The sequence below is a fragment of the Dermacentor albipictus genome, chromosome 1, assembly GCF_038994185.2.
Source record: "Dermacentor albipictus isolate Rhodes 1998 colony chromosome 1, USDA_Dalb.pri_finalv2, whole genome shotgun sequence".
NCBI classification, from domain to species: Eukaryota; Metazoa; Arthropoda; class Arachnida; order Ixodida; family Ixodidae; genus Dermacentor; species Dermacentor albipictus.
In genome coordinates, this window is record NC_091821.1 from 68,510,809 (window position 1) to 68,525,560 (window position 14,752).

General features: G+C 44.7%; 1 protein-coding gene across 3 annotated transcripts in view; it reads left to right on the forward strand.

Annotated features, from left to right (window-relative positions):
• Positions 1 to 14,752, forward strand: part of LOC135906732 (choline O-acetyltransferase-like) — a 134,099-nt gene that overhangs the window by 100,957 nt on the left and 18,390 nt on the right. For all 3 annotated transcript variants that reach the window (XM_070522016.1, XM_065438317.2, XM_070522012.1), the window contains 3 exons: positions 6,907 to 7,084; positions 10,665 to 10,876; positions 12,290 to 12,390. In XM_070522016.1, the coding sequence (XP_070378117.1) occupies positions 6,907 to 7,084; positions 10,665 to 10,876; positions 12,290 to 12,390 (491 nt within the window). The remainder of the gene's footprint in view (positions 1 to 6,906; positions 7,085 to 10,664; positions 10,877 to 12,289; positions 12,391 to 14,752) is intronic.

Below are 14,752 nucleotides of genomic sequence, written 5' to 3' on the forward strand. Positions count from 1 at the left end.
GTATCTGTCGCTATTATAGCGTTGGTCCGATAATGACTCAAGTGATCATCCAGTAAGCCACTGAAAATTCGTGAAGACAAATTTTATGCTTTATTTGGTAGATAGCATCAAAAATAATTTCTAGAGAGACAGCAGTAAAATTTGCTGGCGTTATCTCCCAGAGTTTAACATTCAAGGACTCCAGTAGTGCCTGCGCAGAAACCACCTGTAAACAGGGCCAATGGACATTAGAAAATAAAGTGGACTGACTAATACACACTGTCTGGTGTCTTCTAAAATGTTGTTCATGCAGTTGCAGAAAGTTTGGACTGCTAGGCGAAGCCTAGCCATTAAAGAAGGCACCCGGGCTTCCAGGTACAGTACCGCGTTCGCTACGAATTGGGGGAAGCCAAGGCAAAGGCGGGCGCATACCGTTCTATGAGAACAAGGGACGAATGTTATAAGCGGCACCTCCGCGGAACAGAACACACCCGAACTCTAATATTGACCTGACATACATGCTGTATATCATTAGTAGTGTGTCCTTTTACATTCCTAACCCATTATTGCTAAGCCGTAGTAATATTCCGAGAGGATGGCCTCCTTTCGCAGCAACACACTAAATACGTGGTAGCCAATTGAGTTTACACTTATAAATCAGCTCAAGACAATTCGTATCTTCAACTTCGGGGATGAATTTGTTCTGATAACAGAAAGGTGACAAGGGATACGACTAAGTAACATATTGAAAAACAGTGGAGAAAAAACCGCCCTTGAGGTTCACCCCGCGTCTGTCTAAACATTCTAGAGGCGATACCATCCCTTAAACAAAAGAAACCTCTCCCGCTCAAGAACTCGGCTGTCTATCTTACAAAGTACCCAGGAAGATCTAGGGCATTCATTTTGTCCAACAATATTAGAGAGCTTTAGAATAAGGGGCCCCAAAGAGCTTTGCGGGTGTTAGCGTTGAGGCACGCAGGAGTGAAGAGCTTTAGAACAGGGCTTCGCGTTTGCGCATAGCGTCGTGAGCTTGCAGCTCCATTACGGTGTCAAAGAAAAGCTATTAGAAGTAAGTAAATAATAAATACACAAACAAATAAATAAAATATACCATTTTATGGTGAGAAGTATAATGTTGATATTCGCGTTTCCGCGTTTGATTACATCTTAGAGGTTATTCTATCAGCACCCAGCAATTAGTTGCGCTTAGTTTTGAGTAACCAACTTTACATGCCTTCACCAGCCAAGTTAAGCTGTGTTAGGTATGCTAGCCAAGAAATTGACAATAGAATTCGGAATCACCGGTGACTAACAGATCGATCTTCATAACACACGTTTATTGAGAGAAAGCGACAACCGCAGTCACTTCTCCTAGCTTGGGAACTTCACGCGTTACCACTAATCAAGCCCAGTTTGGTGCTAGGTTAGAATTGAAGCACGGTGCGAGACCGGGCTAGTTGGTATTCCTTGCTGAAGTGGCTAGCGCAGGAGTGGACACGGGGCACGAAAGGGCGACAAGGACAAGCGCAATTTCACGGCATGCGCAGTAGCTTCGAAGCTATTTCTTTGGGGCCCCAAACGTTTGGGGCCCCTATTCTAAAACTCTCTATTGATTGCTCGATACTGTCATACGCTTTGAGGACATCTAGCGTGACCAGTGTAGCATATTGCCTGCGGCGCCGTGCAAGATGAATTCGACTATCTGTGTCTGCGTGCGCACACCAGATGGAACAGGCTGGCCTAAAACCAATTCGGCAGGCCTCAGAAGTTACCTGGTCTTGACAAACTTCATGATTCGGGCATGTAATATTCTTTCTATTAGCTTAACAAGGTTTGACTTTAACGAAATAGGCCGAATGTTCTTCAGGGTACCGGTACTCCGGTACCTTGATTTTTGAGCAATGTTACCTTAGCGAGTTTTCACTGAAATGGTATCCAAGTCCTCTCTATATAAAGATTAACAAGAGCCAATAAGTCATCAGTACACTTCTTATACAAAATTTTTATCATTGCGGTGGTAACCCCATCTGGACCCGAGGCTGCAACAGGCAAATTCAATATCACTCAGGACAATTCCGGTAGTGGTCCTGTGTTGTTTTATTTTTTTTCTTCTTCAATCGCGACAGTTCCCTGTGATTCTTTAAATAAAACTCCAGTCAAACGAAACAGCAGATCGGTCGAGTTCCGTTTGAGAGGAGTCTACTCTATTTGCTACTCCATGGATCAACAGAACTGCTGGCAGGACAGTGTTCGAACAAACTGTATTGTTTTACTTGAATGTGCCTATACAAGGTGTCCCAATTGTGATTCACCAAGATTTTAAAAATATGCAAATGCTATGTAGCTGGACAGAACCAAGGTAATGTTGTTTGCCGTCGCTTGTAGATACACATATTATTTTTTTATTCCACTAATTACATAATGGTGCTTAATTAAATAATCAAGTTCTAAAACAATATGATTAGATGAAAAATATCAATGAGAAAAATTGTAGAGAAACATGACAAACTCTGGATACAGCTTTCTCATGATCAATACGTGCTACATAAAAGTGTTTTTCTTTGCGTGGAAAAATTAAGCCGGCGAATACACGCGACTGGCCGCTCGAGGCACTTTGCGTGTTTTTGCAAATTGCCTCGCAACACTTTTAATCTAATTATAACATTTGAGAAGTTGAAAAATTAATTAGGACTTATGTAATTAGGCGGCATGGAAAAAAGTTATCTGAGTATCTGCAAGCGACGGCAAACATTATCTTGCTTCTGTCCAGCTAAGTGGCCTTTGCGGTTTTTTAAATCTTGGTGCAAGATAGCATGATAGTTGGGACACCTTGTATAACAGCGTAAACAAATAAAAAGACAGATGAGCCATACTTAAATAACGTTTTTGGTGAAGTAATTCGCGTGCATAAATTCAGCGATGCTAAACGTTCTCATCAACTACAAGAGTTGAATTAGCGAGCCTATTAGGCGTGCCTAATTATTGTCCGGTCATATTAGGCGCCGCATCCCACTCTGCGGCCAACGAAAAAAGTAGAAGGTACTTACGAAAGTAAAGAATGTAGAATGACACTTTGGCAAAGAACACCAGAAATTATTGCAACTAGAGCCTGCGAATGTATCATGTCATATATAAATATTGTTTATGGGGCAATGATTCTGCGTAGGCGCAGAAGTTTGTCGCTTCTAGCCCACCCCTAATGTATTAAAAGCTCTGTGGGCAGAGAATGCCACTATAATAAGTTTTTTGGCGTAGTTTAATTTCTATACTTCTGCAAGATCTGGCAATTTCCTTTGAATGCGTTTTTTTTTCGTTTACGCTTCAAGACGGATTCCTAGTATACTTGTTATTTTCATATAACTACCGCCATCTGTTTTTCTTTCTGTATCTCTTTCTCTTAGTTGTGTGACTTGGTGAAGGAACATGCTCCCATACTTTTAGAAGTACAGACGTGTAGGGCGTGTTCGTAATCCATACTCAAGGGGGAATGGGGTAAATGAACAGGGACGAGATGAACGATAATACGCAGTGTACGACGAGAAAAACGATGTACGCTATGCACTGGGTTTGTGCCATTCTTTAATCAACGCTGCTCACGCCAACGCTTCAGGGAGCTGCGCCACGAATGCACTGGGTATGAGCCGCTCTTCAAATGTGCCTCTCGCCAACTTGGGTCACTGTGTATGTGATACTGGCTGCGCGTCGAGCTAGGGAACAATTTTCAGCGTTCGCACGCAACGGCGCTATGCTTCTGGTCTCGGAGGCCAGGCGCGGACTTCTGGGTAGCGTAACTAGATGGCGCAACGTGTCCAAAAAGAAGCGCGAGAGGGGAGCCCGGTTGGCGCATGACGTGTTTCTCAGCGTTCGCATGCATGCACCGGCGCGTCATGCATTTTCATTCATTATGGTTTTTTTTTTCGAAATACTGTCATTTCCTCACTGGGATTACTGGGATTGTTACAGGGGTAGGAGTGAATGCATAAATAAAATGTACAATAGCATGGTGCTAACCACACAATATACTCACAATAGGAAAAAAATCCAGCGAATACAAAACAGAACAATTTTCACGCAATCTATTAATTCGAACTAGCAGACTACAACAACAACGATAAAAAACACAGTAAGTAACGCGATATATGCCTGTGGCAAACTGCTTCTTTCGCGAGTTCAGTAAACAATTCTGGCTTGCACTGGACAGCAAAAGTTCATCCAAGGAATTCTATTCTCCAACTGCTTGTAAGAAAAAGGAGAAGCGAAATACGTTGTTAGTACATTGAAATTCTGGTAAGGTGAATTTATGTTTGTGGCGCGTTTGTCTGGAAGAGTTGTACCTAATGAATGACTTGCGATTTAGCTTGGAACTATCGTGAAACAAAAAATACAAAAATCTTAACCTGTTGATTTTGGCTCGGCTGGACAATGTTGCGATGCCAGCGAGTTGTAGCAGTTCGGTTGGGGAATCCTTACGCCTCTAACAATCGAAAATACACCGCACAGCCTTCCTTCGTACTGTTTAAAGTGTAATAATATTGTTTTTAGTGCGCCGAAACCAACCAACACTGGCACATTCTTATATTGGTCAAACGAGACTGGCGTAAGCGATAAGTCGTGTTTCATACGTAGAAATGGTAAGCGAACGTTTAAGAATTTATTCAGTGCTTTTTTTATATATTTCTTGCACATGCGCGTTCCAGCTAAAGTCACAGCTTATCATGACACCGAACTATTTATAGTTTGGAACAATGCGTAGTATAATACTTTAGTATAATCTGTGCACCACTGAGCTACTACGTTCAGAGAATTTTAAAGTTTTATTTGGTCATCACGGGTTTTAATTGTGTAGTACAGTGCACAGTCATATAGAAATGGTCGAACATTTACGTTAATGTGTGTCCACATAAGGTTCAGTCTAGTTTTGATGCCCAAGCTGATCGCCTTCGGTCGGCCGGTTTTCCGTTGGCCCTTCTTCGGGCTATTGCCGAGTCCCTGTTGAAGTCCTTCCGACCAAGTTCAAAGCCTCGTGGGGCGGATCCACAGGAGAGGAGGAAGTATGAAGTTATGCCCGATGTCCACAGGGTCTCGCACGGCCTGAAGAGGGTCGCGGGTAAATTCGGCATACAGGTTCTCTTTTCGGCACCTTGTAAGCTGTCCAGTCTGTGCAATTTAGTTAGACTTGATAGGAAAAAGAAAATCGAGTGCAGCACTAATCACAGGAACAAGTTTGTGCCCTGTAGAGCGAATGTCATCTATGAGATTCCGCTGAGTTGTGGCAACGTGTACGTTGGACAAACAGGCCGCTGCATTAATATTAGATTATTAGAACATGCCAATTCCCTAGATGATTCTAGAGGACAGCATCTTCCTAAGCATTGCAATACCTGCAGGCATGACGGCAAAGTTTGTACCCCACTTTTCGGCAGGACTAAGATTGTTGGACGCGCAAGGGATAAGAAAGAGCGTGAAGTAATCGAAGCTTTAGAAATCGCGAGATTAGGGCCCGATAAATGTGTTAGTGAGGCTTCCATACATTTATACCGCAAGGAGTTGGCGTTTCTAAGCTTGACTACATGATAGCGGCAATGGTCTTTGTGGTTGGTGCGCATGCGTTCTGTTGTTGGTAGGAAAGAGGCGTTGAAGCATTAAACCAGTTGTTAGTCTGCGCCTGTGTCGTGTGGTTCTTTCTCTGTCTTGTTCTTTTTTGCGCAGTTTTTCTTTGTTCTCATAATGTCATACCAACTAGTCCCTCACCGTACGCTTCTAGTCCTATCACAATGTTAAAGCCATCAGAAACAGCTCCACGCCTACGGTATATGGACAGAAAAAAACGATCATCAGCCCTTCCACTCCACGAAAAAGGACGAGCAGCGCAGCTGTCGTGTGTTTTACCTGAATCAACGCATTTGGATATATATATATATATATATATATATATATATATATTACTATTAGTATTGAAGTACACAGAGAACGAATATATCTTTTGACTGCGGAACGATTTATTCTTTTATGAAGTTGTGACGTGTGCAAGTACCGCCCAATGGCAGACGAGAATTTCACAATATTCACAACTACGTAATTATGAAAAGTAGATAAAACTCGGCGTAGTGTTAGAGTCGTCTTAGCGGCCAATTTCATTGTAATTTCAAAATGTAATTGCTAAAGCGCATTCGCGAGAAATTGGAGACGAATTTTTTTTTTCGTGTAGACGCGACGCGTATAGACGGACGAACATCGACCACCGCCGGAGGGTAGCTAAATATAGCTTCTCCCTAAAACGTCGTAAGAGGGAATGGCGACGCTGAAGATGAGGTGATAGCGGTTCCATTGATCCGAACTTCTTTTCAAAAAAGCACACCGGGACTAAGCGCAGCTATAGCGTTTTGTACCAGAAAGTTCCTTCACAGGCAAATCAATAACAGACACCAGTACTTTTGTGAAGACGTCTGCGACGGAAAAAGAATATCTTTTTTTGGAATCGAAGTTTAACCTGGGGTTGTAAAAGTTCCCCCGTACAAAATGTATTGGAATGAGCCGATAGCGTTCAGAAGCGTTGCTCACGTAATGACAAAAGATAGGTTCCGTAAAGAGAGGTAACGGTTTTGTGTAAATGTAAACAGTAGCATGACCCCGATTGCAGGTCTCATGCACAAATTTTTCAATAACCGATTATTTATTATCGCTTTTAAGTGTTCCGGTTCGACGAAGTGTTAATTTGGGTGCCACCAAGTTCCAGTAATTGAAAAGGAATCATGCAGTAAATTTTTTCTATAAAAGTATGTAGTGCGTCATTGGTATTTTTATCCGTATTTGACTCAGGATGACTATATACCAACAGTACGCATTACCTGTTTACAGCCAGCCAATGGCGATTTGAAATCGAAAGTGTTAATTATCTTCATTGGCTCAAAAATTAATTGTGCGCAGTTCTTCAAGCTGCGCATTCCCCTCGACCAAGGCCCGTTGGATGTGGAGGCGCTGACGCGACAGCTGCTCAGCATCAAGCAACAAGCAAAAGACCCCTCCGAGAGGCAGCCTTCCGTAGGTGCCTTCACTACCGAACAGAGGCGCACATGGGCTGGCATTTACGTCAAGCTGGCACGCAGTGAGTGCATGAATTTCTGTTCTCGTGTTCACAACAGTAACCATGCAGTTCGGGAACATCTTTTGAACACGTGGATTGAACATGCGATGCTTAATTCAGGTGTTCCTCTCTCGCTTGGTGGTCCGTCTCTCGCACCTCCGATTCGAGTTGTTACCATGACTCTCCAACGAATAGCTGAGAAAAGACACTGTAGGGCCGCCATTGAGTCACCGAATAACCGATTAGCCGATTGTCGGTTAATAAAATGAACGGCGACTCGGAGGGCAGCAGGCTCCGAACCCATCAATGTTGTGACGTGAGAAATCCTGTTCACTGATCATGATGGGATAACCATTGCGTCGGTGAGGCTGGTCTGAGTGAAAGAACCATGCGTGTGCATGCGGGTTCGGTCAGTAGAAAGCACACAAAAAATCCAGAATTGCTAGCTTCGCACATTGGCTAACAAAATGAATTAAAATCCTGCCCAGCCAACTCAATGCGGCAATCCGCGTAAGCGAACCTTTCAGTGAGCCGGTAAGACGAGACGGTGCATCACAATACGATACCCCTGACGGCGACGATCGCGTCCCGCAACCATCCGCAGCCATGGCGTCGCACTTTGCAAAACGCTGACACAGCGCCACCAGTGACCACAGTATATAAACATTCGGCTTCCATAAGGAAACCTTTAGAGAACACGGCCTTCCAGACGCAGCGAGCTTGCTGCTGAAACTGTAGAAGGGGAGCTAAGTAAATATTGTTCTGAATAAATGGAGGCGCGGCTGCATGTGCCTTCATTTTTCTTTTCTATCTTTAGTTTATTATTGTTGCTATGAGATGGGACTCACGTGGCCAAGCGTCTCAAAGCACTGGCTTGCATCGAGAGAAGTTGCTACAGCTGTTATCCAGCATTCTTTTTTTCATCCATCTGCAACCTATTTAATGGGTACATCATCGGGCTTGTGTACCCGAGTTTGAAACCCACTATGTAAGGCGTAATTTGTTTTTCCATTCAGAATCTTTCCCTCGGTGAGACAGATGACAGACCAAATGCCGCGAAGGTAGGCAAAAAAAGCTTCGTATAAAGCACTCATTTTACCGAGTACATACAAATTTGGCGGTGGCCTTTTCTGCCTGGATCGCTTGGAGAACTGGACGCAATCCATGATATGCCGGCCTTGTGGCACACTGAGAACGATGTACACTTGAGTAAAAGAGCGATGCTATGTAAATGCAGCAAACTGTACATTCACTGAAGTGGAAGCGGTCACGGGCCATCTCCTGTTTCGGCTTGTTTTGGCTGTTTTTTTTTGTTTTGCTTCTGGGAGGTTTTTTGTTGTGGCCTCTCACTGTTTCTCGTTGCGTTTGCGCACCTGTCTTTCCCTACCACGTTTGTAGCAAAAGAATGCTAGCGAAGCATTTACGCGCGGATTTCTATTGACATTTTCTCCTTATTCCCTCATTCAAACTATTAGGCAATTGTAAATTGTTTTCATTCACCTATGCTGAATAAAAAAGGTGGGGATTATTATTATTATTATTTGTTTTGCACACATATACACATATACACAGGTAACAGGAAAGGGATAGCGAGGAGCAGGCTGGCAACTGCCACCGGAAGGGGCACAACGCCTGCCTACTCTTCTGAAGGGAGGCGACAGCAACACAGAAATGGAAGATAGGAAGGAGGGGAGGAAAAAGGAAAAAGGAAAGGAGAGCAACAGGACAAATCTAAAGACCAAAGTAGAACACTGCAACAGGACAAATCTAAAGACTAAAGTAGAACTCTGCAGCCGGAATTAAAGTGACGCCGCGTCGAACAGCCTCCACAATTATCAACCACGTCCATGGCTAGTTCGCTACGCGGCTGATTGTGTTCTCCACGAAGAGACGCCAAGTGACGCTGCACGTAATCACCGTTTCACGTAATCACCTGCACGTAATCACCGGTTCACAATATGCACTACAAGGTGTTTGAACCCGCCACCTCCCATCTTCGAAGGAAGAAGCATTAGGGTACAGTACTGATCACACACAGTAGGGCCGGTCACTAAAGGTCACGCTACAACTGAATGTCGAATGTTCATGCTACAAACGTGAACCTAAGTTAGTTAGGTCTATAAAGGTTAGTAAGGCGCGATGGGCCTGATCACGTTTAGATGCACAGCCACTGGGGTATAAACATTCCTCGAGTGTCGCACACCGCAGGCCAAGGAGATGATAGTTTCTCACTAGTGACATGCGCTGCGCACTCAAAGCAGGACACTCAAGTATAAGGTGCTGAAGTGTCTCGTAACAGCCACAAGACGTACACAATGGACTTTCCGCACGCCCTTGTCTGTATAAACGTTCGTGCACGTTCACGCAACCAACCCTCAGCTTGAGCAGTTGTGCTCTAGCGCGACGAGGCAAACCTCGACCACTAACACGGGGCGGGAACGTTCCATTTGCGACGCGCTGATCTGGATGCTGCTTGAGTAGGTGGCGACGAATCAACAGACGAGCGTCATCAAACTTGCACGTAATTTCTGGGCAGTCACAGTTGTTATGAACGCAACTTGAAGCGAGCCGATCAGCCTCTTCATTGCCGGCGATTCCTACGTGTGAAGGTATCCATTGAGCAACGAGACATACCCCACGTGAAGTAATTTTGCTCGCAGAGTCATTAATGCTGCGCACAAGTGGACAATCAAGCTCACTTCAAGCTCACAATCAAGGTGGGGATAGAGGTGCTAAAAGAAGCAGTACAAATGGCACAATCATATATGGCGTGTGCGTCATCAAGCCATCCATAGCCATCTCAGCCTAAGAACTACAGCTTTCTCGAAGGAAGGTACATCACGCGGCAGGTTATCTTGATGCTGCAAGGTTTTAGTATATGTTCTTTAGTCTTTGGTTACTGCTTTTTCATTATAAAAATGTTTCCTTGATGGGGACTGTTTCAATAGGCTGTAAATTCAGCACTGCTAATAATACAATTTCAGGAAGTCAGTGCTTGACTTGGTCCCATTTACACCCTTGCCAGCCTAAGCACTGTTTACTTACTAAGACCATGGGTCATTTTATTTATAGAAGACCGGTGTCCAATTGACTGCCTCATCAGGACTCAGGACACCGAGTGCCTTCATGCGCTAAGAGATTCTTATGTCCCGTGACGGCCACGCACGGAGTGCACAGTGAATATCGAACGTTAGTCAAAATAGCCATATGATAAATAGGGTGCAGCACCAGCTACGGTGAGAAATACCACACGCGAGAACACGTGCGTCTATCGGCTGTAGCAATTCTATTGAATTTTACAGCAATAAACTCCGGGCTTCTTTCTTTTCTTCTCTCCCAGTAACTTCTTTATTTAAGAATCTATGTCAATATGAGCATTTGCACGCAAGTACAACATAAACATTGTCTTGAGATGATCAGAATGGGAACGTCAATTATCCCAACTCGTTCATACCATCGGCGTCTTGATTACAGACAGTGCTGGAAACATACATGATGACGACGCGAGAGTTTGTACCTTGCTCCCCCTTGGACGCCAGAGCGAAAACAGTCCGTCGCTTCGAGGGAACTCACCACGTTGTGGCTGTCGCTGGCGGTGCAGGTAACGTGAACCAGAGCTCGCTGCAGAGCCTAGAGACGTGCCTATTTGTGGTATGCCTGGACCGGCCGCTGAGCAGCTTGCGGCGCCATTACGCCAGTCTGCGCCGCGAGTCTGTGACGCTCGACCTGGGAACGCAGGCGGCCCACCTGCTACACGGAGGCTCGGTGGCAGATGGCAACGCCGCCAATCGTTGGTACGACAAGTTTATGCAGGTAAACGACCCATCAGGCCTTTTTCTTTGGGTCTTTCTTCTCTTCCTTCTTAATTTCTTTCTTTCTTAAGCCTCTATATAACCTCTGGCGTTAAAGTATGTCCACGTGATCAGGGGTGGCTGGACATTGCCCAGGGAAATACCACGCCAACGTCGCATGTAAATAATGACCATTGCAGGCAATAGCTTGCACATCACGTAGTAGCCCTTAACCGCGATCACTTGGGCAAATCGCCGTGATGCTCCGTGTCTGTATGCTGTCAGCGCACCCAAAATGTCGCTTCATATACAAAACAATCGGAAGTGCGCCAGGTGCGAACAGTGACCCCACCTCGTTTCTGGAAAATTACAACCCAACCTAGTCTATTCGCAACCGAGTCTGTTCGCAACAGCGCTCTGCGCTGTCATTACTCTGTCAGTCCCTGTCGATTTATTGTGTGCTGTGTTCAATTTGACATGTATAACCAACTAGCCCACCAGTTCGTCCAGAGATTATCACACATGCTATAATCAGTCACTGAGGCCTGTCGCTTTCATGTAATGTAGCAGTGCCCGCGTCGCTTTGTAAGCCTGCGACGCATGCGGCCATGGTCCAAGAATCTTAGTCCCTGAAAATGGTCTGTTATAGGCGTGAAGTTATGGACATTCCCATGTACTCACACCGATAGTGCCTTTTCCCTCCCTCTCCTTTCTTCCCTTAAACCCCTTCCTCTCTGTAGGGTAGCAAACCGGACGTGTGTCTGGTTGACCTCCCCCTACCTTTACTTCCTTCCTTTTCATCCTCCTCCATCACACGTGCTAGAGTACGTGTGCGTGCGCCTCTGTGTATGTCTGCATGCGTATGTTGATACGCCTTTGCAGCGATACATGCATAAGGCAGTGTCTCAATGACGATTACTGGTGCTGTTCCTTGGCGATTCCTTCCAAATGGGGAGGGTACCGAGGTGAAGAGCAGAACGCGGCGAGGAGTGGCGGCAGCATATTCAAACGGCGAAGGTGGCCTCTCGCGAGACAGGCAAATCGGGCGCGGAGCACCTGCAGCTGCATTCATTTTGTCATTGCAGCGTGCATGGCTTCCAAGAAGCGTGTGACGGCCGAAGGGAAGGCGGCTCGTAATCATCTGAGCGCGGTGGCTGCTTAGGAGCGTCGTTCAAGGATGACCGACGAGCAGTGGCTGGCAGTGAAAGCGATAGCTATCTCCGGTGCAGTTTACCGACGCATTTCAGAGGTGTCGAAAGATCTACAGTGCCTCATTCACTATACTCTTTGCTACTACGTCCGATGCAGATATAGTAATAAAGCGCGGATTTTCGTTTTGCTGTGAGCATAATAAGCAGCTGTCTGCCGCTGTCAACATCGCTCATTCTGCTTTTTTTTTTCTCTCCTGCTCGACCTTCCGCTTACCGGTTGCCAGATAGTCGTCAGCCGTGACGGAATCAACGGCATCATCTGCGAGCACTCGGCCTCGGAAGGAATCACCGTTCTCAGATTCTCTGAAGAGTTCCTTCAGCACATGTGAGTGTGCAAGCATGTAACTTCACTATTGCAAGTGTTTACAAAGAACAAAAGAAATCAGAGTTCGTAGTCATAAAAACATTTTAAGCTAGAAGCGTTGCTGAGATTAGATGCCAGCCAATCGCAATGTTGGGCATATTAGCGAAGGCGGAGGGCCACCGGTACAAAATATTTTGAGAATGGAAAGCTTTGTTAATTCGTGCCCCAGGTGTGTAGTGTTAAACTAGCTGTACTGTGGACAATAATAGCACCAAAAAGGTAGCGCTGATATTTAAATCCTGTCATTATTTTGTCAACTCAATTTTCCGTGCATAGAAAACTCTGACTTGCTCCCAGCGTCCGTCTCATGTGATCATAGTTAAGAAAAAATTTGGCAGAACCCATCTCACGATAGCTGTCGATGGTAATGCGATTAGCATCCAAGCAACGTAGCACCATGTCTTACTGCGAAAGCCACGTTTATTTAGAATTGGTAGTGGTCTTTCTGCGACTTCCTTTGCTTCGGCTATATACGGTATATGCGGCCTCCGGTGTGAGCCCACTTTGTCGTGAGACTCGCTTGCCAAGATCGGTCATGAGCATTAACGCATGACGACGACTCAATGAAGGCGTTTATTGACGCACAAGAAATTCCGGCAGAACGCCTCTCACGATGAATGCCGACCCTATTGCAATTAGCATTCAAGCAATGCCGTATTACACGCCGTATTACCATCATCTAAACGCATCTTGTATGAGGCGTGCATGCATCCGGGTTCCTGTCTTGTGCTTCTAGATGAACACGTTGCGCCATCTAGCGCCGCCGCCGCGAAATAAATGCGTAGCGCTTGAGTGAATACATATTCAGACAAGATTGTCTCAATATACAGGGTGTCCCAACTATCATGCAAAAAGTTTTAAAAACATGTAAATGCCCCATAGCTGGACAGAACCAAGGTAATGCTGTTTTCTGTCGCTTGTAGATACGAAGATTATTTTTTCCTTCCACCAAATTACATAGTTAGTCTTAATTAATTAATCAACTTGTCAAATATTATAACTAGATGAAAAATGTCAATGAGAAAAGCTTAGAGCAACATGAAAAACTCCCGATACAGCTTTCTATTGCTCAATACGTGCTCCATAAAAGCGTTTTTCCGATCGTGAAAGAAGCCCACGAATACACGCAAGATAGTTGCGCGATTGGCCGCTCGACGCATTTTGTGTGCATTCGCGGGTTTGTTTCACGCTCGGAAAAAAACACTTTTATGTAACACGTATCGTGCAACAGAAAGCTGTATCGGGAGCTGTATGGTAATGCGATTAGCATCCAAGCAACGTAGTACCATGTCTTACTGCAGAAGCCACGTTTATTTAGAATTGGGAGATCAAATCTGCCCTGCACCCGAGAAATATGTTTTTTTTTGTCATTGAAAAGCGGCACTCACCAGTGGCCCAAGTTGGCGTCAAAGAGGTCTTGGAAGAGCGGCACAAACCCATAGGCACTTATACAGTTACCGAAGCGTGCCTGAAAGAGTTTCATTGAACTGAATTGAATTGAATTGAATTGAATATAGGGGTTTTACGTGCGAAAACCATGATTTCATTATGAGGCACGGTGTAGTGGGTGACTAACGTGCCCTCAATGCACGGGACACGGGCGTTTTTGCATTTCGCCTCCATCGAAGGAGGAGGTTCAGTGAAGTGCGACACATACCCAGTGGCATATACCCAGTGACGAAAGTTGGTCCGATGGTTAGTTTACAATCGTGTCCTCTCAGCACAGCAGCTCGTTGCTGTACCTATGGGACCAGGTCTGTTTTCTCTGCCCTTCGTATTCATCTTCTTGATCTGCTTGCAACTTTCTTAAACATGAACCCCACGGACTACCCATTGACCCAGGTTGGTGGGATGACGATTAGAGACCCAGCCCGACAGACACACAGCCCCTTGAAAGTGCGTGAAATTACCAATTATTGATAATCGCATGCAAAAAAGGAACACTTTTATGATCGCGTATCTATAACACGCGTGCTGCTCTGACCAAATCAAGAAGTAGGCATTTTAATTGAAAGTAACTGCTTGGTACTATCCCTAAATGATCCTTAGGAACTTTAGTGGAGTTACTGAAATGAGTCATTTAAAAAGAAGTTCAATTCACAACAAAAGGATTCAGCGCAGCGTAGCTCTACAAGATGCATAAGTAAAAGCTGTAGGTAGAATGCAATACCTAAAGGATTGACTAATGTATGGCTAAGGATTCAGACGATGTCGCATACCAGTCTTGTATATTGATGTGCACGAAGTTATTATTATTATTATTATTATTATTATTATTATTATTATTATTATTATTATTATTATTATTATTATTATTATTATT